The 24,621-nt window shown below is 41.3% G+C and overlaps 1 protein-coding gene across 3 annotated transcripts in view; it reads right to left on the bottom strand.

The window, feature by feature from the left end:
- Positions 1–24,621, bottom strand: part of CDC42BPB (CDC42 binding protein kinase beta) — a 98,990-nt gene that overhangs the window by 24,111 nt on the left and 50,258 nt on the right. For 2 of the 3 annotated variants that reach the window (XM_035105480.3, XM_035105471.3), the window contains exons 8-23: positions 23,921–24,169; positions 23,336–23,415; positions 21,869–22,035; positions 21,640–21,759; positions 18,839–18,972; positions 15,698–15,940; positions 14,807–14,917; positions 13,424–13,671; positions 13,142–13,247; positions 12,520–12,644; positions 11,124–11,229; positions 9,155–9,303; positions 7,592–7,686; positions 6,316–6,395; positions 683–778; positions 171–245 (exon numbers count right to left, since the gene is read on the bottom strand). In XM_035105480.3, the coding sequence (XP_034961371.2) occupies positions 171–245; positions 683–778; positions 6,316–6,395; positions 7,592–7,686; positions 9,155–9,303; positions 11,124–11,229; positions 12,520–12,644; positions 13,142–13,247; positions 13,424–13,671; positions 14,807–14,917; positions 15,698–15,940; positions 18,839–18,972; positions 21,640–21,759; positions 21,869–22,035; positions 23,336–23,415; positions 23,921–24,169 (2,184 nt within the window). Of the gene's footprint in view, positions 1–170; positions 246–682; positions 779–2,176; positions 2,228–6,315; positions 6,396–7,591; positions 7,687–9,154; positions 9,304–11,123; positions 11,230–12,519; positions 12,645–13,141; positions 13,248–13,423; positions 13,672–14,806; positions 14,918–15,697; positions 15,941–18,838; positions 18,973–21,639; positions 21,760–21,868; positions 22,036–23,335; positions 23,416–23,920; positions 24,170–24,621 lie in introns of all 3 variants that reach the window. The other variant, XM_035105453.3, reaches the window with a different exon arrangement.

The following is a 24,621-nucleotide window of genomic DNA, read 5'->3' on the forward strand; positions in this document are numbered from 1 at the left end:
TGTAACAAGCCATGCAGGACCAATTTAAAATAATCCTAACAGATGAAAATGACGAACTCAGACAAAATTAACATACAGATGGCTTATGTATGGGATACAATCCTTTTCATATCTACACCCCCCACGAAAAAAAAAGTTCTAAGCAAAACAAGTCAACAAGTGCCCCCTACCTTTGGTACAGCTAGAGAAATGGACTGAATGGTGGGGGAAGGAGCAGCAGGCATCCTCTGAAGCCGATTTGGTTCCTGAATTGCAAAAAACTACAGTTGAGCAATTAAAGACTTCCAGGATCCAATATGCATTTGGTTTGGCAACAACTCGAGTATCTTTTTTGAAGGTGAGTAAGAGCCGATACCACAAAACGCAGCACTGTTCCAAATTTACTAGAAGCAGGTTTGCAGATCAGAAAGACTCATAGGAAAGCCTGCACTCTAGCAAGCAGCAGAAGGTAAACAAGGAAGAAGATGGAGCTCAGCGATACACAGGGACCCAGGGAAAGGGGAGCAAAACAAAAGGGATCTCACAAAGCATGTACATTTAAACACTGGCGCAAGTCAACACAGAAAGAAGCTGCGAGGAAAGAAAACGTTTTCTTGCAGACTGATGGCTGTAAACATACATTTATAAATTTAGGGCTCCCCAAAATGCTTTAATCTGGATTAATGAAACAACGGCGGCTTACTTCTTGCTGCTGCTGCTGCTCTGCACTCACAACAGATGTCGATGGCGAGACCTCTGCTTTAGAACCCTGCGCCTCCTGCTCACTAACGGAATTTGTCTGCAGAGTGGATTGGAGGAGAGGAGAGAGTAAAGGAAGTTAGCTTCCAGCAACGGATCCCTGAGTAGCAGAACAAAATCAAGTTCACCTGGGGCACAAGAGCCTGTCTGCTCAGAAAATGCTTTGTGTAGAACATTCTGCTGAGCTCTGTAATGTCAAACTAGTTAACGCCTACACTCTAAAAGGAAACCCTCCACCAAAAAAGGCCACAGCTATATTATATAAGTGGAGTTGGCTAATGCTGAAAACCCCAAAATTGTGAAGTTATCAGTTCATTCTGAGATTAAGGTACCGGTAAAGTATTATACATGGCCTTCAAAGACCTTTGAAGGTTACTTCTAACTGACTGTAGGAACAGACAAAATCAGATCTGCCTGGCAAGGACTTACCTCCATACAGTAGGTGTGTGATTACACTGTGTTTTTGTCTCTCTGTATGTGTGTGTATGCACCCACCCAATCACCATAAAATAAGATTTACACAGTACTGTAGCTACTTTGTTCATTATTGTTAAAGGCTCTTTAATGACCATTAGATATGGAGATGGTACACTAATGATTTCTGTATTTTAAAACAAAATGTTAAAAGATGAAATTTCTGGTGGGGAGGGGAGAACAAAACCAAAGACTTAGGAGGAAAATGCAGAAATGTACTATTATGTTGCATCTAAATAAAGGAAATAAAATGTTATAAAAATAACCCTTATTTTGCTGAACTATATGGCTTACTCATTTAAGATTTAGAACTGGGTTAGGTAATTCACTTAACAAAAACAAAAACAAAACACTGTTCAGCAGCTAGAAGATGTAACACACACAAAATTTCATTCAAATTTTAAATGGGAAAATATAGCTATTAGTAGGTGCAGAGCTAAGGTGTATTTAGAAGAATCATTTTTTGAATCTTAAATAATGGGCCTTTAAAAAATGCTAATATTGTTACCAAAATGAAATTCCGCACTTTGGAGCTCTGAAATCTTACATAACAGAGCTAGTCTTTAATAATAATAGTATTTAATAAGATGCTGTTAGAGAAAGAAAGGTCTTAGAAAATAGGTATGCTACAGTAGAGTCCATGTGCTGTTCATCTTATAGCAAGTTTCAATGGAAACAGGAAAAGTTTTGGCCCTGTCACTATTCTGCTGTCCATAATATAAATTGCTTTAAAAGGCATAAAGCACCTTTAATATACATTGTAATTGACACAGCAACTTTAAATGAGCAATTTACAAGAGAACTCTTAGGAAATGACACTATTTCTATTTAGTTGGTTAATCTTCAGTATAATTTAAGAAGCACGTATAAAGGAAACTAAAAAAAAAAGGTCACTAGTTTAGGATGGCAATTTTACACATACAGGTTACAGATTAGGGAGGTAAAGCCATCAGCATGAACTTACTTCTTCCCAAAAGGCTAGCAGAGAAGATGAAGACGAGGAAGAAACATTGTCCTTGTTGTAATAGATATGAGAGGATAAAATTGATCACTTTTTACCCAGCAACAAACCATCAGAGGGGTTATTAGCAAACTAACTAGGTAAGTTAGTAGTTGGCAAAGTTTGCAGACTGCAAAGGCAACATTTTCCTGATATTCCCAAACTGTGCATTACCAATATTAAATATTCCTCATAATACATCTGAATAGTGTTTGCTATCGAATACAACCAACAAAATGTTGCGAGAGAAAACAGCAGCTCTGACTCAGTGAGTGGCTTTGGGGAAGCTCCTAGCACTCAGCCTCCTTTTCCCATCTGTAATACTGGAATATACTGATCTGCCTCAGCTGCTATTGCGAGGTCAAATGAGGTAAGGAACTCAAGAGTAAGTGCAACATACAATAATAAACATTGCCTGCAGATGTATATAATGAAGGCAGATATTTGATCTTCATAAAAAATTCAACATCTCACTATAAAGGGCTTTTAGATCTAATATAGTAAAGATCTTTCTACTTCCCAGCTAAGGTTTGGTTACAGGTAGGTAGCTGTGTTGGTCTGCTGTAGTCAAACAAAATAAAAAAAATCCTTCCAGTAGCACCTTAGAGACCAACTAAGTTTGTTACTGGTATGAGCTTTCGTGTGCATGCACACTTCAGATACACTGAAACAGAAGTCACCAGACCCTTATATATAGTGAGTGGGTGGGGAGGGGTATTACTCAGAAGGGTGGTGGGAATGGGTGATTGGCTGATAGGTGTGGTAACCTCTCAACGACTGTTAACGACTGCAATTGGTCTTACAGGAAAAAGCAAGGGGTGAGATGGCGAAAAAATAGCTTTATCATGTATAATGAGATAAGACTCCAATGTCTCTATTCAGACCAGGTCTCTCCATGGTTGTAAGTTTGGTAATAAGTTGCAATTCAGCAACTTCTCTTTCCAGTCTATTTTTGAAATTCTTTTGCAATATGACAGCTACTTTGAGATCTTGTATAGAATGTCCTGGGAGATTGAAGTGTTCTCCTACTGGTTTTTCTGTCTTGTGATTCCTGATGTCAGATTTATGTCCATTTATCCTTTGGTGTAGGGTTTGGCCTGTTTGTCCAATATAGAGAGCTGAAGGGCAATCACCCATTCCGACCACCCTTCTGAGTAATACCCTCCCCACCCTCTCATTATATATAAGGTCTGGTGACTTCTGTATCTGAAGAAGTATGCACACACACAAAAGCTCATACCAATAACAAACTTAGTTGGTCTCTAAGGTGCTACTGGAAGGAATTTTTTTCATTTTGTTTCAGCTAAGGTTTGGCACAACTTGTGTTTGCATTCTAGTTTGTTTTCAAAGAGGCTGCAGAGTGGGTGGAGAGCAGCACACAGCACATCCTTCTGCAAGAGCAACAAACCAGCGCCCACTTTCTGTGAGATACAAGCAGCCTTTCTACAAAGACTTGCAGCCAATTTATCTTTTCCCTGGCAACCAACATGCAGTTTGAAATGGAAATAAGGAAAGCCAGGAAGTCGCAAGAATAGATATAATTGTGATCGCATGTGAAATCGTAGACCCAAACTCCATACAGGTTTTTATCTGAGCTGGGTTGTGACACGTATCCTCTCTGGGCTTTATGAAATTCCAGATGCAGATGACTAGGCACCTGCAAGTAAGTCATACATCCCCCGAGGAAAGCAAAGTGGCATACAGAATTAGTCATGTCAGGTTAAGCACTCTTGATTTCTACTGACTTGGGAGTTTGTTCTATAAAACATGCAGAGTGGTAGAGAATAAAAAATACTTTCATTAAGATTTCCTTTTTCATCGTGAATATGAATGTGCTGAATTTGTAATATGACTGTACACTGCATTTATTATATTGCTATTATATCTTGTGACCTTCTCTAAGCATTTGGCTTGCAACTGATGAATTATTTGATCGCTTGGTCTGATCAAGCAAGGCAATTGTTAACATTCTTTTATCTGTTTGTGACGGTCATTCCAATCCCATTTCAATCAAGAGATGAATTTCCATGCAATAAAACAAATACGCAACCCATTAAGTATAGATAAGGACACTGAATGCAAACTGTGCTCAAGTATGTGTGTCTGACAAACACAGAACTCATTAGTTTAAATAGGTGAATTTATCAAGAACAGAATATTTATATATTTTCCCGTGTCTAGCTACTAATCTTCAGTCACATCACCTAAAAGCTGAAGAAAGGGCCTATTTTTCCTGTCAGGCAAGCTGTAACTGACAGGTTTTGCAGTCTGCTTGGTCTGCTGGATAATTTAGTGGAGTAGCATAGCTTCGGGGATGCTCTTGTGATTTTATTTTTCTATAACCCATCCGTCTTTTAGTAACACCGTCATGTATCCCTTTTCCAACGGAGAGAGAAATAAATGAATGGAGCTGAGGAACATGTGGCCCTCCAGATGCTGTTAGAATACAACTGCTATCATATCTGGCCCATTCCCAAGGTTGCTGGGACTGATGGGTGTTGTAGTCTAACAACACCCAGAGGGCACAGGTTAACTACTCCTGCTGTATGGGATGAAACACACACACACACACACACACACACACACACACACACAGAGAGAGAGAGAGAGAGAGAGAGAGAGAGAGAGAGAGAGAGAGAGAGAGAGAGAGAGAGATGGAATACAGATATGAGAGGCCCGAAAAATGGGCACAGGTGGGCTCTCCCTTTGTTTAGCCTTAATGGGAGGTGGGTTTAATAGACAGCTCAAGGGAGGGGAACAGAGGCTAAATAAGCACGTTATAGGTCACGAAGAGTCGGACACGACTAAACGACTAGACAACAACAACAAAATTAATACTGCAAGGTACCCCTGACCGTTAGGTTCGGTATCCACTTGGTTGCATACACTGTTATGATGTCTTACTTGCCTTTCCCCCCTAAACTAAAAAGGCCCAAATGTAACTCCTTGGAGTTACACCAGGCCCTTGGTCATCGTGGCTGCACTCTTCTCAACCTTCTCCAGGTCTAGCAATATCCTTTACAAGGTGAGACAACCGGAACTGTTAACGGTATTTCAAGTGCAGTCACACCATTGATTGATGAAATGGAATTATGACACGGGCAGTTTTATTTTCAATCCTTTCCCTAACATGGAATTTACTTTCTTCATGGGTGCTTTGACATCTTCACTAAACTATCCACTAAGACCTGAAGTCATAGAATCATAGAATCATAGAGTTGGAAGAGACCACAAGGGCCATCCAGTCCAACCCCCTGCCAAGCAGGAAACACCATCAAAGCATTCCTGACAGATGGCTGTCAAGCCTCTGCTTAAAGACCTCCAAAGAAGGAGACTCCACCACACTCCTTGGCAGCAAATTCCACTGCCGAACAGCTCTTACTGTCAGGAAGTTCTTCCTAATGTTTAGGTGGAATTTTCTTTCTTGTAGTTTGAATCCGTTGCTCCGTGTCCGCTTCTCTGGAGCAGCAGAAAACAACCGTTCTCCCTCCTCTATATGACATCCTTTTATATATTTGAACATGGTTATCATATCACCCCTTAACCTTCTCTTCTCCAGGCTAAACATACCCAGCTCCCTAAGCCGTTCCTCATAAGGCATCGTTTCCAGGCCTTTGACCATTTTGGTTGCCCTCTTCTGGACACGTTCCAGCTTATCAGTATTCTTCTTGAACTGTGGTGCCCAGAACTGGACACAATACTCCAGGTGAGGTCTGACCAGAACAGAATACAGTGGTACTATTACTTCCCTTGATCTAGATGCTATACTCCTAGCATCAATACTAGCTCAGATCCCATTGGCATCTATGCAAAATTAGGAGTTTTCTCCTCCATGTGCTTAACTTTACACTTGCTAATGTTGAACTGCATTTGCCATTCTACTCCTCAATTCCTCCTTCTGGACCTCCTTTGGACTCATTTTTTTGCAATTCTGATGGTACCATCAGAAAAACAGAGTTACCTCACTTCTCACTCATAACTTTATGTCATTTATCAGTATAGATCTGGCTATCCTTCTTGCTCCACGCTCCTTTGTAACATCCCAACTCACTATGTTTCGTGTGCACTGCGTTAGGCAAAGGTTTAATGGTGCCAATACTCACTCTGAAAGTTAGATCATGAGCAAGAGGTGATGTATTGAAGTATTCAAAAATAGAATCCTGGAAGTCTGAAAGTTTGAGACCTGGAAAAAGAAAGCACAATTAATTAGCCATCATCCTGCTGTTTTAAATTATTTTTTTTAATTTGCAACTATCATCATGGGGGTGGAACAGTATTAAATAAAATTATATTCCTAAAACAACTACAAAATGCATCACAAATTAGTACTTCAGAGCAAACCATCGGCATAGCTGGATCACCCCTCTGGGAAAGCCTGGGTGAAAAGTTGAGTTTTAAGCAGGTGCTTTAATGCCAATACTGTAGGTGCCCACCTGACGTTTGCTAGAAGCCTACTCCAAAGCCAGGCCTGGCTGAACCTTGTCTGGAATGGGTCTAGATAATGCGTATCTTACAAGAATGTCTGAATCTTGATCGCCTTCCCCCAAACAGGGCATTTTCAACTAGTGGAAAGCTGTCACAAACTGCTTGTATTCGGGTGACCTTTTTTTAAGGAATGGCCTCTTTAAGGGCAGTGGAGTCCACTCGTTTGTGTAAAGGCATGTAAATCACCTCCAGACCCAACCAGTCATACCCTGCTGTCTTGATTTGATTAGTCATGAAGGACAGTGATTGAGAGGGCACTTAGTTGGATACGTAACTGCAAGCAGTTTGAGGCCTCGTAATCTGAAACTGACCACACAAAACAGGGGAAGATGTTGTATTGGAGGCCTCACTAGGAACTGTCATAGTCATGACATCAAGGTGAGTGACTTTTATCCTCAAAGTGCCATGCACAACAGACCTCTGAGGGATCCAGTGTTGATTCCTCCATGGACAACTGTTAGGCCACCCTGTATAGTTCCACTGGAAGACTATTTGAGGATGCCATGGAGGCACAATGTATGTTTGCTGTCCTCACAGCCACACCAGGTAAGAATGATTATAACCAGTGCTTGGTTGACCTCGAAGCTATTTCTGCCACCTGTCTTCTAGTTGTCATCTGGCCTTTTTCATTGCTTCTGGGTCCCCAGAGTACCAGGGAGCTGTACAGTGACAGAGTATCTGAAGAAGTATGCATGCACACGAAAGCTTATACCCAGAAAAAAACTTAGTTGGTCTCTAAGGTGCTACTGGACCATTTTTTAAATTTTTATTTATTTATTTAGACTGCATCAGACCATCACGGCTACCTACCTGAATCTAGTGACAGAACAGTCATATCTACTGTACATTCTACAGCGAGACAAGGGTCTCAACAGGATTTAGTGTCTACATTACCTGCATCCGTCCTGTATTTCTCTTCCAGCTTCTTCTTTAAAGCTTCAACTTCTTCCAAGAGTTCCCGATTTTTTGTTTCAGATTCCTTTAGTTTGCTAAATGGTGAAATGGAAACCTTGAAACATTTGGAACATAATAAAGCAAAACACTTTTCTTTGCCCTGGGGGGGGGGCTCCAATGGATGTGGATTTGCTCAAGCTCTAGGTTGCTACACTGCCCAGTTTCAGAAAGAGAAGCCACGTGTCAGATGTACAAAATCAGCTTCAAAAAAGGTTGCCAAAATCGTGACACTTCCTAACAACATGACACTTTCGTGACCCATAATCCTGCACATGCTGGCTGGCTGGAGGAAGCAACAGACATGCTGCAAGTCTCTAACAGGGAGCAGAGATGCCCCAGGGCTTGCTGAAAACAACGACAGGCTATCCAACAGCCCCCACTCCCCTCCCGCATGCACTATGACAAAAGTCAATGCAAGAGCTCTTGGCTAGAATGCCTTGGCTTCCTGGCTGGAATTTGACCTAGGGTCTTATGAGGAAGGAAATGACTGCTTGCTTGGTCACCTTTTTCCTCCGTCTCTCACAATCCCAATTCTTCCTCCTACACAGGAAATTAGGAACAGGGCTACTTCTTCCCTTGAAAGAGAAGCAGCCATTGTGGTGCAGGTGCTGATGGAAGTGATATGGGAAATGGTGCGGAGGTGTGGGGAGGTGAAAGGTGTATTGGGGAGGCGGGTAGAAAATATGACTGGATGGGTTCTGTGCTCCATCCACCCATCATGACTTACAACTGAGAAATGAAAAGCAGGCCATAGAATTACATGCTTCTTTCCCCCAGCTTATGTTGTGTGCAATTCTTCCTCTCTGCCCTTATGCTAATAGTCAAAAACCATGGGCTAAGCGTTATAACCATACAAATGTTAACCATGACTAATGCTTGCCCATTTCAACCCCTGGTTTCAAAATGGTTGACATCCCTATTGTTAAAGCTTAAGAAGGTGTTGCAAGAAAAGCAGGGAGAGGAGGAGGAGGAACCCACAACTTAACAGTTTGCTTTCTAAACAGACTTAAGGGCATTAGCCAGGATACAAAAAGTTACGCAAATTCACCAAAGGGCTTTTTACTGTTGTTTTTGAGAGCGACAACCCCAATGGCAAATCCCAAACTGCTTTTCAAAGCTTCCTCCAGTTTGAAAGAGTTCCTCGTTTTCCCCTTGGGAAGGAAGGAACTAGCTGCATTGTTCTTTGGATCTAGGTCAATCTTCCCCAACCTCTTGCCTTCTAGACTTTTTGGACTACAACTCACCCCTAGCAAAAACTGTGCTAGCTGTGGCTGACAGAGGCTGGTAGTCCAAAACACCTGGAGGGCACCAGGCTGGTCAAAGGCTAATCTAGGCCGCTATGCTTACACTGTAATGCAAGGCAAAGGCTTTGGGCTGCTAGACTCCCTGTCACATACATGTACTTTCAGAAATCTGCATCAAAAAGTCAATTACATAAAGAATTACATGAATGCCATATTTTATATTAGAAAAGCAAAATTAAAGAGTGATCTGAAACATTACCTTTCAAAGGACAAGTTGGCATCTTTAACCTTCCTTAACTCTTCCTGGACCAGCTGTTTGGCACGTATTTCGGCATCGAGAGCAGATTGCAGCTCCAGCCTTGCTGACATATCCAACTTCTGACTACGTCTCACTTTCCAGAGTGGGTCCTATTGCAAAAAGCAATGGTTAATACTGCTAAAGAATTTATCACATGTGTTTAAATATTAAAAGCGATTAAAAAGCTTCAGTTGTATTCATCATCGTTAGCGAGGTAGGGGTGGAGGGGAGATGAGATCTTAAAAGGAAGACGGCATTCAGGGAAGAACAAGATTTGTAATGCATTCCAACTTGAAAATTGGGGAGGTGGGGGTAGAATGCAGCTGGAAAATGTAGCTGAAACACAAACCAAGCAGAGAGCAAAAAGCTGACCAAAAAATCCCCAGAGAATGAATTAAGCAAAATATTGCCCTTGAGGGCCCCTGGTGGCCTGGTAGGATGGATGTAAATACAGAAACAAATAAAGCCAAGGAAAAGTTTAAAAACTTGCTTCAAAGGTGCTTCAAAGAGGCAATTATTGGATTGATGATTTGCCAAAATTCATTTCACTGTGGAACTATCTGCTATCCGTTGTAAACAGATAAAATCACCATTTTCCCATTTTAGCTTTACATTTGACATTTTCTTTCATATTCTAATGTTTTTATACAGATTAGACTGTTACACTAGAGTCTCTAAAGAGCAACTGAGGCAGTAAACAATGACACTGTCCAAAGACTGTACGAGAAAGGAAACTAGCTCTGGGACTCACCCTTCCCCTGGCTTCCAATAGGAGAAACAATTCCTCTCCCTAGGGCTAATTCAGCTGTAACAACCAGCATGTTGAGAAGGGAGATGGGAATGGGCAAAGGCACCAGCTGTTTAAGCCAATCTATTTCCTGAGAAGGGCTGCTTCCTTCAGCTATTGATTGCCAGGGGCAACGCTCTATCCTCATTTGGAACTTCTCTAAGCAGGGCTGCCATGCTAGATACCATCCCATTCCTGCCTTCTAAAATTCACTGAATGATGTGGTTCTTCATTTTCATTGATTCAAACTTTGTACACTCCTCTTCCTTCAAAAAGGTAGCCCAAATTGGGTTGCATTAAATAAGTAAATACAGTGAAACACAGATAGAAGAATAGCCCAGTAATTTTCAAAAAAATACCCAAGGAAATACCCATTGTAGCACAGGAAAAAGTACATAAAATAACATCTAGAACTATCAGGAGGCTGGGGCACCTTTGCTATGAAGAAAGGCTAAAACATTTGTAGGGAGGTTAGTTTAAAACGACATTACCTGGAGAAGGGGAACATGATAGATATTTATAGAATTATGTATGGCATTGGGAAATCAGTAAGAGAAATGCCCCCCCCCCCCAGCAGTACAGTACCAATTAAACTTATTGACAGGAAATTCTGTGCAGAAAAAAGGAAGCAGTTCTTCACACAGTATATGAGTCATTTGTGGAACTTGGAGACACAAGATGTGCTGACTACCACTAGCTCAGCTGGCTTTTAGGTGAGTCTATCAATGACTACTAGTCAGGATGGCTCCACGTAACATGACACTGAATAGCAGCTGTTGGTGGAATATCAAAAGGAAAGGGCTATAGCTGCTAGTAGGCTGGCTGTTGAGGACTACTGGCCTGATCCAGCAAAGCAATTTTTATGTTCTTATGGAGAATGCGGGAGGGAGGCTTTGGGGGAGGAATGGTCTGCCTTTTCTCTATATATAACAAAAATATAAGAATGTCATCATGCAAGCGCTGTGGGAGGATCTATAGTGCAGCATCACAATTCTGGATTTGCATGAAGTCAGGATGGGGTAGGGGAGCAATATCAAAGGCAGGTTGCACAACAACATTCTAGATTCATTGAAGATATACAAAATTGGAGGGACCTCAAATTGTAAAGCTTTCCAGTTAACCAATTAAGTTATTCATGCTTACCAATGTTCTTGATCCCAGACTGGAGCTTCTTAAAGATTCAAGTTCTTCTGTCATCTTAGAAGCTAAAGCTTGAAGATAGCCACGGGCATCTTTCTCATCACTCACCCTAGTGCACAATCATAAAGAGTCACTCCTTTATATCGATAAAGGACACAGGCACACACACGCATTCAATAACATATTATCACCAGTCCCAGTGTTTAAGCCATAAAATGTTGTTTTTATTGCATGAAAATGTTCAGGATTAAAGTCAGCAGACACAGCCAGGGTAGTTTTCCCTACAACCATCCTAGGGGTAGACCTATTGTAACACTCGTGCTGTGGAGATAATTGCATTCTGCCAATACTTAAGCAGTAAAGTTTATTGCCAGGGGAAATTTGGAGTTTGTGATGGCCTGTGAATTCCCATCTCTGAGGTACTAAGAGTGGGCCAACCTTGTTTGATGAGAGCTACTCTTGATGGGACAGGCAGGGTCATGTGAAGAGCACTGCAAAGGGGATGAGCTTCCCCTTTAGTTCACGGAATGTATTAAGAACTTGTAAACAGCCCAAAGCAATAATAAAATAACAATTTGCAAGAACCACGAAAGAGCCTAACTGAGATATTGCTGCTTAACAGGCAGTGCTAGTCTGGGAGCAAAGGGAGAAACCGTTTTCTTTGATATTCTTAGTCCACTTGATAGCTCAGTTGGTAGAGCATGAGACTCAGTAGAGCATGAGACTATCTCAGGGACGTGGGTTCGAGCCCCACACTGGGGAAAAGATTCCTGCATCGCAGGGGATGGACTAGATGACCCTCATGGTCCCTTCCAACTCTACAATTCTATGATTCTTTGTGACTCAACAGAAAGAGCTCTTTCCATCAGATAAGACTGCCCTACCCTTACGGAAAATGTCATTTTTTTCTTCACAGTGTGTGTTGAGATTGTGCCTATGTGGTTGTTAGGAGCATTATAAACTCCTTTTGGAAAAGGCTGTGTCTGTGTTATGATGTGAATTTTTTAAAAAAATCTTTGAAGGATATACACTGTCTCATTTATAAGTCTAGCACAGGACTCTTAAGGTTGTCTTTTTTTTAAAAGAAAGAAAGAAGAAGAACGGAAACAAAGAACTGATGAACAGCCAGGCTGCAACCTTTTCATTTAATACAAATTAATTTTTAATGCATGACCTAGACATTCTCACTTTGGTGAAATCAGTTGACATAGAAGGTTAATAAAGTTCCTGTAATGGTAATAAAAACGAGGCAGCCAGTATGTATCAATCAATATTTGTGGCAGGGTGTGATTTCTGAAATGTATCATCTACAAGATGACACATTTCTGTTCTATGGGAGCCTTCCTTCTGCTAATACAGCACTAATTTATTTTTCAAAGGATCCTCAAAATGCACATACCACTGAATAATTTCTGCAATCTGAGCTTCCCAGTGGGCAACAGATTCCTTCTTTGCCGCCAAATCCTGAAGTTCATCTTCTAGCTGCCTGTTTTGTGATGTTAGTTTATCCACAAAGGAACAAAGCTGCAATGAGAAAGTTAGAAGTTTTCATAACTGTAATTTAATGTAACTTTCAGCCTCCTGCAGCAAATGTGTAAAACCTCCTGCAACATTTTGTTTTCCAAACAGTCAAATTAAGCCAACCCAGTTAAGTGGCAAACTACATGTATAAGCAGCACTGAAGGTTTCTTCAGTTTTGATAACAGAGATTAAACACACAGATTTTCACATTCGACATGGAATAGTCAGACTTTCACACACAATTAAAACCACTGTATTATTTAAAAATTATTTGTAGCCTCTCTTGAATTAGGAGCAGGGCAGGGAACTCTTAAAATGGTATTTGAAATATATAGAAATAAAACATAAGATATCTTGGGGTAGCCAACGTGCCCCCCCAGTTGTTGTTGAACTACAAATCCCATCACCCCTTACCATTTGCCATGCATGCTGGGGCTAATGGGAACTGAAGTCCATAGCATCTGGAGGAAGCCACGTGGGCACAGGTTATGACAATTTACCTTCTCATTTTCAGTTGTTATTTTCTTGTTATCTTCAAAGAGCATGGTTCTCTCTCGCTCATATTTCTCTTTCATAGTTCCCACTGTTTCCTCCATCTCACTGTGCCTACAAGCGTGAAATAGTATCATGTAAATGCCATTTCACAGAACAAAGAAACTGTTGCTGCCTTTTATGGAGTTGAGTACATAAATCTTATTTAGTTTTTGGATGCCACATTATTTATAGTGACATTGGGGGGGGGGAAGGATGTTTCCAAGAAAGCAGTTGTACACAGAACTTACTTCTCCCGTTTGGCCTTATCCAATTTATCTTTTAACATCATGATCTCTTTCTGCAGTGCTAGCTGATGGCTTTCTAAGTCATGCACCTCCTTTTTCACATTTTTTACTTCCAAGACATGGGATGCTTCTCGCCTGACCAGCTCCTCTTCGTAAAACAAGATTTTCTTCTCAAGCTCTGACTTCATTTTGGCCAGTTCCTGCTGATGCTCATGCATGGCCACGCCAGCAGCACGACCTCCCTGCTTTATCTGCACAAGAGCAGAAAAAAGCCAAACAGACAATACCACAATACAGTACATTCAATATTAAGAGACTTTAGTTTTGTTCACAGTGACATAAAACACTTTTCATCTCCTTAATACCATGAGGTATAAACGCATGCATATTTATTTGTTCTCTGCATAGCTTAGAGATCTCATTTGCTTCATCATAATCTCTCTGAAAGCCATGAACTGAGAGCAGACTAAAACATGCAGAAAACAGTCCACATCAGACTGCAGGGGAGGGAACTGCATACTTCATTCATTTTGCCTTCATGTAGAAAACTAGCATGTCAAAGGAGAAAGGTTTTACTCTAGTCTCATAATCATGCTGACTTTCCACTTTCTTTAGAACCATGAAGCACACACGAACATACATTATTTGCATCCTGAAGAATTACAGACCACTATTTGGGCATCATTCTTGTTAGGTGTTCCCCATTTACTGAAAGTATTTTTCCCAGCACCAGCCATTTGCAGGAGTCCCAATCTGAACATATTGTGAAAGCCAACTTTTAAATGGCGTTTCCCCCCCTTTAATTACTATTTTAATTAACATATTGTCTTTTGCGCTGCACTCCTGGGCCTGAGGGCCTGAAACACCTAAGCAAATCTATTCACTGTGGTACAGATTTAGGTTTTTTGGGGAGTGGGGCGACCGTGTAAGAGGATACAGCAAATAAATCTTGTCTGGGCTGTGTAAGAGGCTAATTCTGAGCTGGTACACATGTGCTATGTGAGGGTTTTTCCTGCACTACTCCAAACTTCCCAAGAAAAACCCATAACCTGTATGGCAATCTAAAGGTCTACCAATAAAAGAACAAAATAAAGTAGTCAACCTGTGATGGGCATGAGAAATGTGTCAATGTCAATGGTTGCTTCTCAAATTAAAATTGTGAGACAGGGAGGATTACTACCTATCCTGCCTAGATCCAAAAATATCTTGTTGGAATGCCCAATATATGCTGAAGAACCAAATCTCGGGCCTTGTGCATTCTGGCAAGCTGTTTTTCGGAAATGAGTAAGTTGCAACTGTCATGGGACGCCCTGGAGATCTGGATTACTACCCCTTGTCAAGTGAAGCTGTTCTTATATGGCTTAGACGCTTTTCAAATAATGTCACCTTTAGGGTCTCCAGTTCACTTTCAAGCTGCTTAGAGAAACTCTCACTGTGCTCTCGAAGCTTACGCTCTTTTGATGCCTCTGCTGCTGCATCATCAAGTTGGGCTTCTAGCTATAAAAAGGAAAACAGGCCTGGTTATTGAAACTGCTATAGCTTAACCCTTATTATTTTTATGACTAGAGCAGCTACAAAAAAACAGAAAGGGAGACATATGCTCATCTTGAGGTTTACAATCTAGATGACAAGGGTCACAGAAGAAGAGGAGTAGAAGATAAAAACAGTTTTGGAAGATGATATATTCCCAATCCTACCAACTTTCAGAAACTTCCAAGGAACACACACACACACACACACACACACGTGTGTCTTTATGACGCATCCTCATGCCTTAACCATCTCATGGATGCACTATATTTTGTAGCCGGCTAGGAGCCAGTTACTTTAAAAAGGGAAACATGGAATCCAAGATCAACAAGACAGATCTGGGTAGCTAGGAAACTTCAGTATAAGGAAAGAATGACTGCAGCATTTAACTATAAACATAATAATTTACAGAAAAAAGTTAGTGCTTCTGGTTCTTTCATTGCTTGCTTTCTCTCCTTTACAGACAGACGAAGGGAAGGAGGGAGAGGGAGATGAAAAACAGGAAGCTCAAATTATGGTCCAGAACGTGCTACTGTGATATAGCAGGAGTTTTAGCAAAGTGAATCCATGGAATAGCTGGCTCACACATTATGTCTCTCCACACAACCCCACAGGGCAGAGGGGGTGTGGAAGGACTGCATGAAGAAATAAACCAGCTGCTTGTATGTGTGGAACCCAGCCACAGTAACTATTTCAAGCTAAAATAGCAGCTGAAATCCATTATCCTCAAGTACCCTGCCGAGCTACCTCTTTTCTCGCTTTCTCAGATTTACGGATTTCCTGTCTCATGGAGTCAATTTTCTGCATGATCACTTCCACTTCTTCCTCTTTGTCACGGAGCTGTCGAGATAGTTTCTGCTTGTGGGAGCGCAAGTCCGCCATCCTCTCGTTCAGCTCTGAGAATTCCTGCATTGCTAGCTTTCTTTGTTGATGGGCATCCTTTAGTTCTTTGGACTGTGCCTTTAATCTTTCAGACGCTTCAATGAGTTGCTGGTGAAAAGAAAGGTCCAAACAAGTGTTCAGAGATCAACACTCTTGAGCATGAAGTTAAATCTTATTGCAAAATCACATTTTGACAATATACGTCCTCATCCCTACCTCTCCCCATCCCTGCTCTCAAAATAATGACAGGCATTTTGGCAGTATATAAGCAGTAGTATTTGTATATCATCACCTTGATATCCCAATGTATTGTATGCTTCCATCCTCCCACCTTCCTCTATTCTCCCTCCCCTTCTTTCATACATCCGCCCTTTCCTCTTCTGTCTCTCATCATATCTCTTGAACCACTCTTCCCAGCATCATCCCATTACTTCTCTTCCTCTTTTGTCATCTCTGCTTCTTTCTGTTCTCCTTTTCTCCATTTCCCTTCTTCCCTACTCCTCCCTTTCCTCAATCGTACTCAACCTTCTAAAAAGAAAGAAAAAATAAATAGGATAAATTCTTTTATCCCTGTGTGTGCTTCTGCTTTGCGGTGTTCACTTGCATGTGGTGGGGATCAGAGCCAGTCCCAGGGGCAAAAGGAGGTTATAAGCTGGTGCTTAAGCTTCTCTTGAAATCCCTGGCAGAAGGACGGTCACTCCCACGAGCCAAAGGACACAAAAGGGTTAAACACCACAGGGAACAAGAGCTGATTACTGCTAGTGATTACCCTTTTTCTCTAGAGAGGACACCAGAAACCTGAGCAGCGCTTTAGCAACTCCACCCTCCCTCAAAGGGAAAAGGGGCTGTGAATAGCTTGGGGAGCCCTTATACACAGCCTACTTCCATCAGCCCTTTAGTTTTCTTGTGTTGCCTCTAGCCTTTGCAGTGTATGTCTGGGGTGGGAGGAATGCTGCTCTCTTTTATATGGCTCCATTTTATTTTATTTTGCCTTAAAAAAAACAAACCCTAAACGATGTGTGCTTTATTATTATTATTATTAAACACTGTGCATAATAGGGACAGAATGGGACTGATACTGACACAATAACCTATCACAGTTCTCAGGGACATTCTCAGTGGAAAAAGTGCTACTGGTCAATCCCTCAAAAGTGCTTAGAAATTCTGCCCTATGAAGCCATTTTCTCATCTTTTCCCCTCTATAATCCTTTTCTTTAAGTTATTCATTTACATATACAACATATCAACATTTATATTCCATTATAATAAAGTCAACTCACAACTTGCACAGGGCTTATGTTCTGGAGATTGTGTGTACAGCCCAAATCACATATAGCCGGAACAGCCCCCACACAAGCATCCTTACCTTCCCAGAAGCTTGTGTGTCGAATGGGTCTTGCCCCCTCCTCCCCACGCAAGGTGGAGAGCTTCAATTTATGTGTGTTTAATTTCTGTGATTGCAGTTGGACAGCTGCCAAGCGCATAATACTACAATCACACAAGTTAAATGTGTGCAAGCTGCAAGTTTGACTATATTTCAAACCTAAACAAAACCAGAACGCTAGTATTATGAAGAAAATAATTTTGTCCTGCTAAAGAAACAAAATAACTAATTTCATCTAACACTATTTGGATACTTGGGCATTACACTTGACCACTACCACTACCATTTATTTTTGCTGTATTCAGCAAAAGTATTCCTTCTCATTTGAAACCTATCATGCCTTTGTTTTTGTTGTCTAAATCTGAGATTGTGGGTTAATTTGGACACAGCAGCAAATTCCCAAAGTTTCTCCATCCATTAAAGAATGGATGTGTGTTAGCTGATCTCCATGACTTGGCAAACAATATTCTTGCTGCAGTTAACATCTAAGAAACTAATGCTTTATGTTTTCATACCACCAAATCTTCCCACATAATTCAATAAAAGGAATCCTGGATGGAGAGGAATTCCATAACCTAAGTTCTTTTTTGTTTCTTAATTTTCTTCCAGTGCTTTTTTGACACATCACATCCTTGCCATCTTTTAAGGACCCAGAGGTGGTTCAGTTTTTTTGCATTACGGTGTATTATCCAATGCGGGTTTTGCTGATGTGAAACCAAGAGTAAGCAAGCACAAAGTATCATGTGATGTCTTTGTGTGAGGTACACATTCAAATAAATGCTCACTGAATCCAAACGTAATACTGAGATTCACGTGGGAAGAAAACAATGGTATGAGCTGGATGCATGCATTCGCTGCATTGTTGGTGTGCAGCCAGCAGTCCCTATAACTATACACCTACAGCAACTGCACTAAGTACCCTATTTGCAATGGCGGGGCCCTTCCCGAGGAGCAGTTGGTAACTGGTTTTCCCCCCGAACAAGTTTAACTTGTGCCCCTGCCCAACAGTTTTGGGGGAGGGCTATAGCTCAGTGGCAGATGTTTCCAGATCCAATCCGCAGCATCTTCAGGTAGGGCTTGGGAGTCCAACTGGGAGAGGAGCTGTCAGTCACTGAAGACAAGACTGATCTAGAGAGACCAATGCTCAAATCTGGTGTAAAGGCTGCTTTCCCCCATGTCCATACTACAGCACATGTGGTCAAATGGATGAGGAGAAGTGGATTTGGCTTCTGATTGTTCCCATGAAGCTTGGTAGCATGGACATACTGAGCCTAGCTTATACTACAAATTACAGGTAGGTAGCCGTGTTGGTCTGACGTAGTCAAAACAAAAAATAAAAAAATTCCTTCCAGTAGCACCTTAGAGAAGGTGCTACTGGGAGGAATTTGTTTTTTTATTTTTTGTTTATACTACAAAGTTGATGCAGTGGTAAAATGGGACAATTGCATGTATGCTGTCCAGAGCTCCATGAAAGAAGGACAGGATACAAGTATGACAAACAACAACTCTCTATAGTGAGAGTTCCACATAATGTTCCACATTGCTAGCAATACCACTTTTATACTTGCATTCCCTAGTCAACACCCATTTCTTTGGACTGAAGAATTTTCTATACTTCATACCTTATGGAGATCCTCTTTCTCTTGCCTAAATATCCTGCACTGCTTTTCAAGTCCTCTTAACTTGTGGGTGGAGTCTTCATGTTCCTGCCGCAGCGTCACCGCATCTTCCAGTTGCCGCTCTAGCCTATTTGAGTCTATAAATTTTAAAAGGGAAAATTATTCCATAGCGTTTTTGCTCAGTTGGCATATGCAGCAGTTCTGCATTCTTCTCTGCCAAGAACAATTTACACTGGGTAGTTCAGAGCGAACTCAGTCATTCTTCTCTCTAACATAACACACACTGGCAAAACCCCAAGTCCCATCCACAGCTCAACGTACACGGTGTCGACAAATACAAATACAATCCAAATTCTACCTCAGTCCCAGTACCAAAGAATTCCAAGTTCTGAAGGCAGAATAAATTATGCAACATAAGCATTTTTGCCATCTGCTTCTTTCAACAATACTGAACCTGCTTTCAATACTCATGTTTTCAAGGAATGAGATCCAAAAAGCTATTTTAGATAAGACCACTGTGGCTTTGCTTGAACAACAGTCCCCATCATATCTCAAATTGCGCTTGAAAGTCCCATAGCTTTTGAAAGCAGCTTGTCACATGACTTTTAAGTAGCTTTTAAGAGACACACACGTTCAAAACCCATTTGTGCATGCAGAGCTAGAGAAGAGGGAAGGGCAAAGAAGAGGAAGGGCAAACATTAAGGTTAGGGTCAGATAAGCAGTACAGGTCATTTAAAGGAACAAGAAACTAGTTCAGGCAATGTAATCACAGCTCCCTGCCTACTCTAGTCCGACTTAGCCTTAACCTCCCTACCACCAAAGAGACGTTTCATTGCTGACTTATTTTCAAGTTTCCATGCTAGCACAATAGGACTAGAAACCTTAAAGGAAAAAAGCAGGAGTGGGTATATAAAATAATGCGTCAGAAACTCAAAGTACAATTCATTTTCTCGAGTATAAGAGGGTGGACAGTTTTGGCAGAAGCAGAAGCCCCACCGGATTGCCCCTTTGGAAACAGTTATCTTTCCTTCCCCAATTTTAGCTGCTGCCTATGAGCAGATATAAGCAGGTTACATGATATTACTGCGGTCCTTTCTTTTCTTTTTTAAAGAAAAATTGGATCTTGAATACTCGAAGTAAAATAGAAGATTACAGTGGTGCTGGTTCTGTGGACAAAACTTGCAGGTTTGTTGTCTGTGGATAGCTGTGGGAAAATGTCAGCCCTTCCCCTACCCCCAGTTCAGAAAACGGTTGATCCCTCAAATTCCATCCATCTGATTTTCACCCAAATTTACAACTATGGCTACTTCAACACAGCTAACTATAAACCAGCAAAAAAAAGTTTTATTTTTCCAAAGTTGAAAGGTACCTCATGGGAAATACCTCTACGTGGGGGGGGGGGGGGAGAGAGAGAGAGAGAGAGAGAGAGAGAGAGAGAGAGAGAGAGAGAGAGAGAGAGAGAGAGAGAAACAAGACTACAAGTCTGGTGAGTGTTTACTTGTTAGCAACAGCCACCCCTTGGTTTCTAATACTGCAATGTAGCCTATCCACTCAAAAGCAGCCACTTCATAGGAGATTCAGTATTGTATGCCGCCATTTCTTCCGCCTCTGGGGAGTGTCTCCTCGTGAGCCAGAGGGGCAGGAAGGGCTTTGTTGAGCTGCTCAACCTCCCTGTCTAACAGCTGATATGCGGGGCAGCACAGCAGCAGCAGTTGCTTCCCTGCCCGTCAGCTGATTGGCTCAACAAACAAAGATAATGGCTACAGGCTCTGGAGAGGGTCTCCTCGCAAGACAGGAAGTGCTCCCCATTTCCAACTTCCACTTCCAGGTTCCCAGCACTGAGTGTGTACGCAAAGAGGTCATGCATAAATGGGGAGTTGCCTGTACAATGGTGCCAATCAGCCTGGCCTGTGGATCTGACTTGAGCCTCTGAGCAAAATGATATGTAAATTATAATTTAACGTTATTTATAAATTAAGATTAATTTAAGGTGTTGAATATATTCAATAACCTTTGATTGTTTTGTGTCCCTGTTAAGGTTGCACCTGGAGCAGGTTCTCCTACTGCCCCGCTCTAGTTACCCTACTGTCTCACAAAAAGAAACTTCAGGTGCATACCGTGGATACCTAACTAACTAACTAACTAACTAACTAACTAACTAACTAACTAACTAACAAAAAGAGAGTCACCAGTTACAAAGGCATAACCATATAAAACTGAGGGTTCTCAGAATGGTGAATGGATGAAGGACCACATCAAACAGCCAGTTTCTCACATTTCCTCATAGCTGATGTAGACATCATAAGCGATATATTGTACACTGCATCTTAAAATTTTCCAAATGAATGGCACTTGTACAAAGTTCAAAGCTTGCCCCTTTCTGGGGGAAAATATTAGAAGAGGATATCCTGGGATTTTTATAGAAAGGATAGAAGTCAAAAGAATTATCTAAGTGAAGCCGAACAAATTGCTTTTTATTCTTGGCTCCCCAGTGGGAATAATCTGCTATCAAGTAAAGGAAGCTTTAGAAGAAAGATAAGCTTTTGTTCAAAAATCTAAATGCTGCTTAAGGTTGCACCTGCCACACTTTCCAAAGCTGTATCATAATGTAATATTTCATGCATTTACACACTGAGCCATCTTGGTATTTGAGCTAAATATCCAGAAGTAAAAAAGAATGAGGCTCACATCTAATAGGCTGCTATGATGATTAGCATTTTACCACTGGACTTACTTTGGTTTTTTGTTTTGTTTTGTTTTTTGAAAAATAGAGAAAAACTTATTAAAACATGCCAGACACATACCTGCTATTTTGTTTTTCAAGCGCTCAATTTCCTCATTTAGCTTTTTAATTTCTTTATCCCGGTTTGTGTTTGCTGTTATGCGAGCAGAACCATGAAGGGACTGAACAGCCTGGGTAGATTCTTTAAATTGAACCGGAAGAACAAAGCAAAACAATTTGTTTAGTCCAACCTGGAAAACATTCTGTTGCTCCATCACAAAGCAACATAAAAGGAAAGTGAGAGGGCGTACCTTGCAACTTCCTGCTCAGCTCCAGCTTCTCCTGCTCCAACCTTCGTATTCTCCTTTCGTATGCCTCTATTTGCAAGCTGTTGTCCAAGTCACGCTGCACATCCTCATCTTTGGTTATACCACTGGACTGCATGACACTCTTTAGCGAGCCTCTATCAGAAAAACAACTGGAAACCAGAAACATTGGAGAACACGTTTTAATCAATTTATGCTCAACCCTAAGTAGCAGTTTCCTGTTGGAAACTCAACAGAAGCAGAAACCTTGGAACATCTGTGAAGATTATATAACAGAGATCCTTGCTTTAGTACTATCTGAGCTGGCCTGCAAGTAAAATGGCAGCAATGTGCTGTGTGATCTGTTTTCTCTCACTCCAGCCAGCACAGGCTAGCTTATCGGGGAGGAAGCAGCAGCAGCAACTTTTAATTCAGGAGAGACTGGAAATGGAACAATGCTGCTGTTGTGACAATTCTTCCTTAAGTTTAAGAGTACTATATGGACACACTACATTTCCCAGGAAGGACAGGTAGACTGCCTTTGAAAGCTGAAGGAACCACAGCTCAGAACAAGCACTTTTCAATAAAAAGTAGCAGGTTGAACTCCTAGAATCTCCAACTGAAAGGATCTCTGCCCCAAAACCTGGAGAGCTACTGCCAGTCATATCAAAGTGCAATGGGCTAGGTAGAATGATGATCTGACTGAACCTCTTATAAGCTCATGTGCATCTATGATATCAGCCTGTCCAGGCCTTTCACCACTCCATATGCCCTTTGATCCGCAAGAGAACCACCTCCTCAACATTATTTTCACTACAAAAACCGGCTTTTAAAAAATATTCTGCAACTCTAACCACATGGAAAGCCAGTCTATCACGCTTCCATTATCACAGCCAGTGTAGTATAGTGGAGAGAACCCAGACAGGGAAATCCTAGTTTAATTCCCTGATCAGCCCTGAAGCTCACTTATAGGGAAGAAGTATGGTGATGTTCAATTCACCTTGAGGCTGGAGACTGCAGATGATGGATTCTCTTTGTGTTTAGAACTACCGGTTGGGGCACCAGTTAAGTGATTACCTTGACAAAGCGCTCTCGCTCTCTATTTTATTGCTCAACTCCCTTTGTCCTCGTTCCCAATTTAAATTGTGCTTAAATATGTGGAAGTGTATTTGCTTTAATTTACCCTTTTACCTTACCTTGCCCCTTCCTCACTTTCCCAGCTGCTGAATTGTAGATTTCAAGCTCCCTGGGGCAAAGACCTGTCTTCTGCTGCTCGGATTACTCTTTAAAGCACCATATCCAGTGATGGTGCTCATATAAAGAAATCATAAGCAACAAAAAAGCACAGGAGCCCAAGACACTCAGGGGCAAGCATTTTAAGCTGCAGTAGAATACGTTAAGAGAAAGGCAAATGACGAGATCTGAGTGTGGCCCTTTCTCATATGCCCATATCCATGAACATTTTTCACCTACCTCTCAGTTGTGTAGGTAAAGCCAACAAATGGTAAATGCAGTCCAGAAAAGCCAGTGTGAGAACCAGGTGGTATCATTTCCTGCACAAAAAGGAATGCAGGATGAAAACCAAGTTGAATCTGGAAGGACATGTTGGCTTTTTTGTCCCTCGCCTCAGGGACAGGGAACAGCCACCACGCTCCTTCATCCACGTGTACACTGTCCATCCCATGTAAAAAGGGCCATAGTCATATAAATGTTATTTAGGAAGATTAAGTATTCAGATTTATTCATTTAAAATAGGAATACTTCACTCTGGACTTTATCTGTCAGTGTTTTCACTATGCACCAAGGAAATATCAGTGAAATGTTCAACAATGGCAGAGCACAGCCACAGGTGAGCATTGAATATGTTCTCAACTGCATTCAGTTCATGCAGAGAAAAGATGAGGCCCAAGAGAATTAACATTAACCTGGTGTGCACATTAGAACTCTCCCCAGAATCTCCTGGGACATACAGAAGTCCTGTCAGTGATGAAAAGGTTTGGTTCAAAGAAGCAAGTTTGAAAACTATTGCCTTTAGGAAGAAAATAAATAATCACTCACAGGGTTTCTTAATACATCGTCGTCTACATCAAAGTTTGATGTGTCCGAAGGACTGCTAACTTCTGGAATGTAAGGTGCTTCTAAATTTCGGATATTGTCCCAATTTAGCCCTTCAAAAAATGCATGCGCCTTGAAGTCTTCTATTCCGTTCTGCCCCAGACGACGTTCCCTACTGCAAATAAGCCTCTGGATTAGGTCTTTTGCCTCTTCAGACACATCACTAACATGGGATGGAAACTGGAATCTCTCCTAAAGAAAACAGAACGGGGAAGGGATACATGGTTTCAGACTTCTACAATGAGAAAAGGCTAGCTAAGGGACTGTTTTTGAATGGGCTTATGGTAAGTCGGAATGCAACCGAAAATGTTGTGGAAATTTGAACAATAATAATAATTAGGGTTCACAAACTGTGCCTAAGTTTGGTAGCCAACCATTATTTACACACCAGAATATAATTGTGTTTGAGCACACACAGTTTCCTTTCCATGGGAAGGAACTGCCCATCCATACCCACACAGAATCAAGGACAAGGTCTTATAGAAGAGACAACAGAAGTTCTTCAGAAATTAAACATTGACTCCACTTGTACTCCATACATTAGGGGCAGACAGACCTCATGCTTGCATAATCTACTCCTGTGTATTTACTAGAACTATCTATCTATCTACTGCAAAAATCCCAAAGCTTCCAAAAACATATAT

Source organism: Zootoca vivipara, chromosome 1, assembly GCF_965207765.1.
Source record: "Zootoca vivipara chromosome 1, rZooViv2.hap1.1, whole genome shotgun sequence".
Taxonomy (NCBI): domain Eukaryota; kingdom Metazoa; phylum Chordata; class Lepidosauria; order Squamata; family Lacertidae; genus Zootoca; species Zootoca vivipara.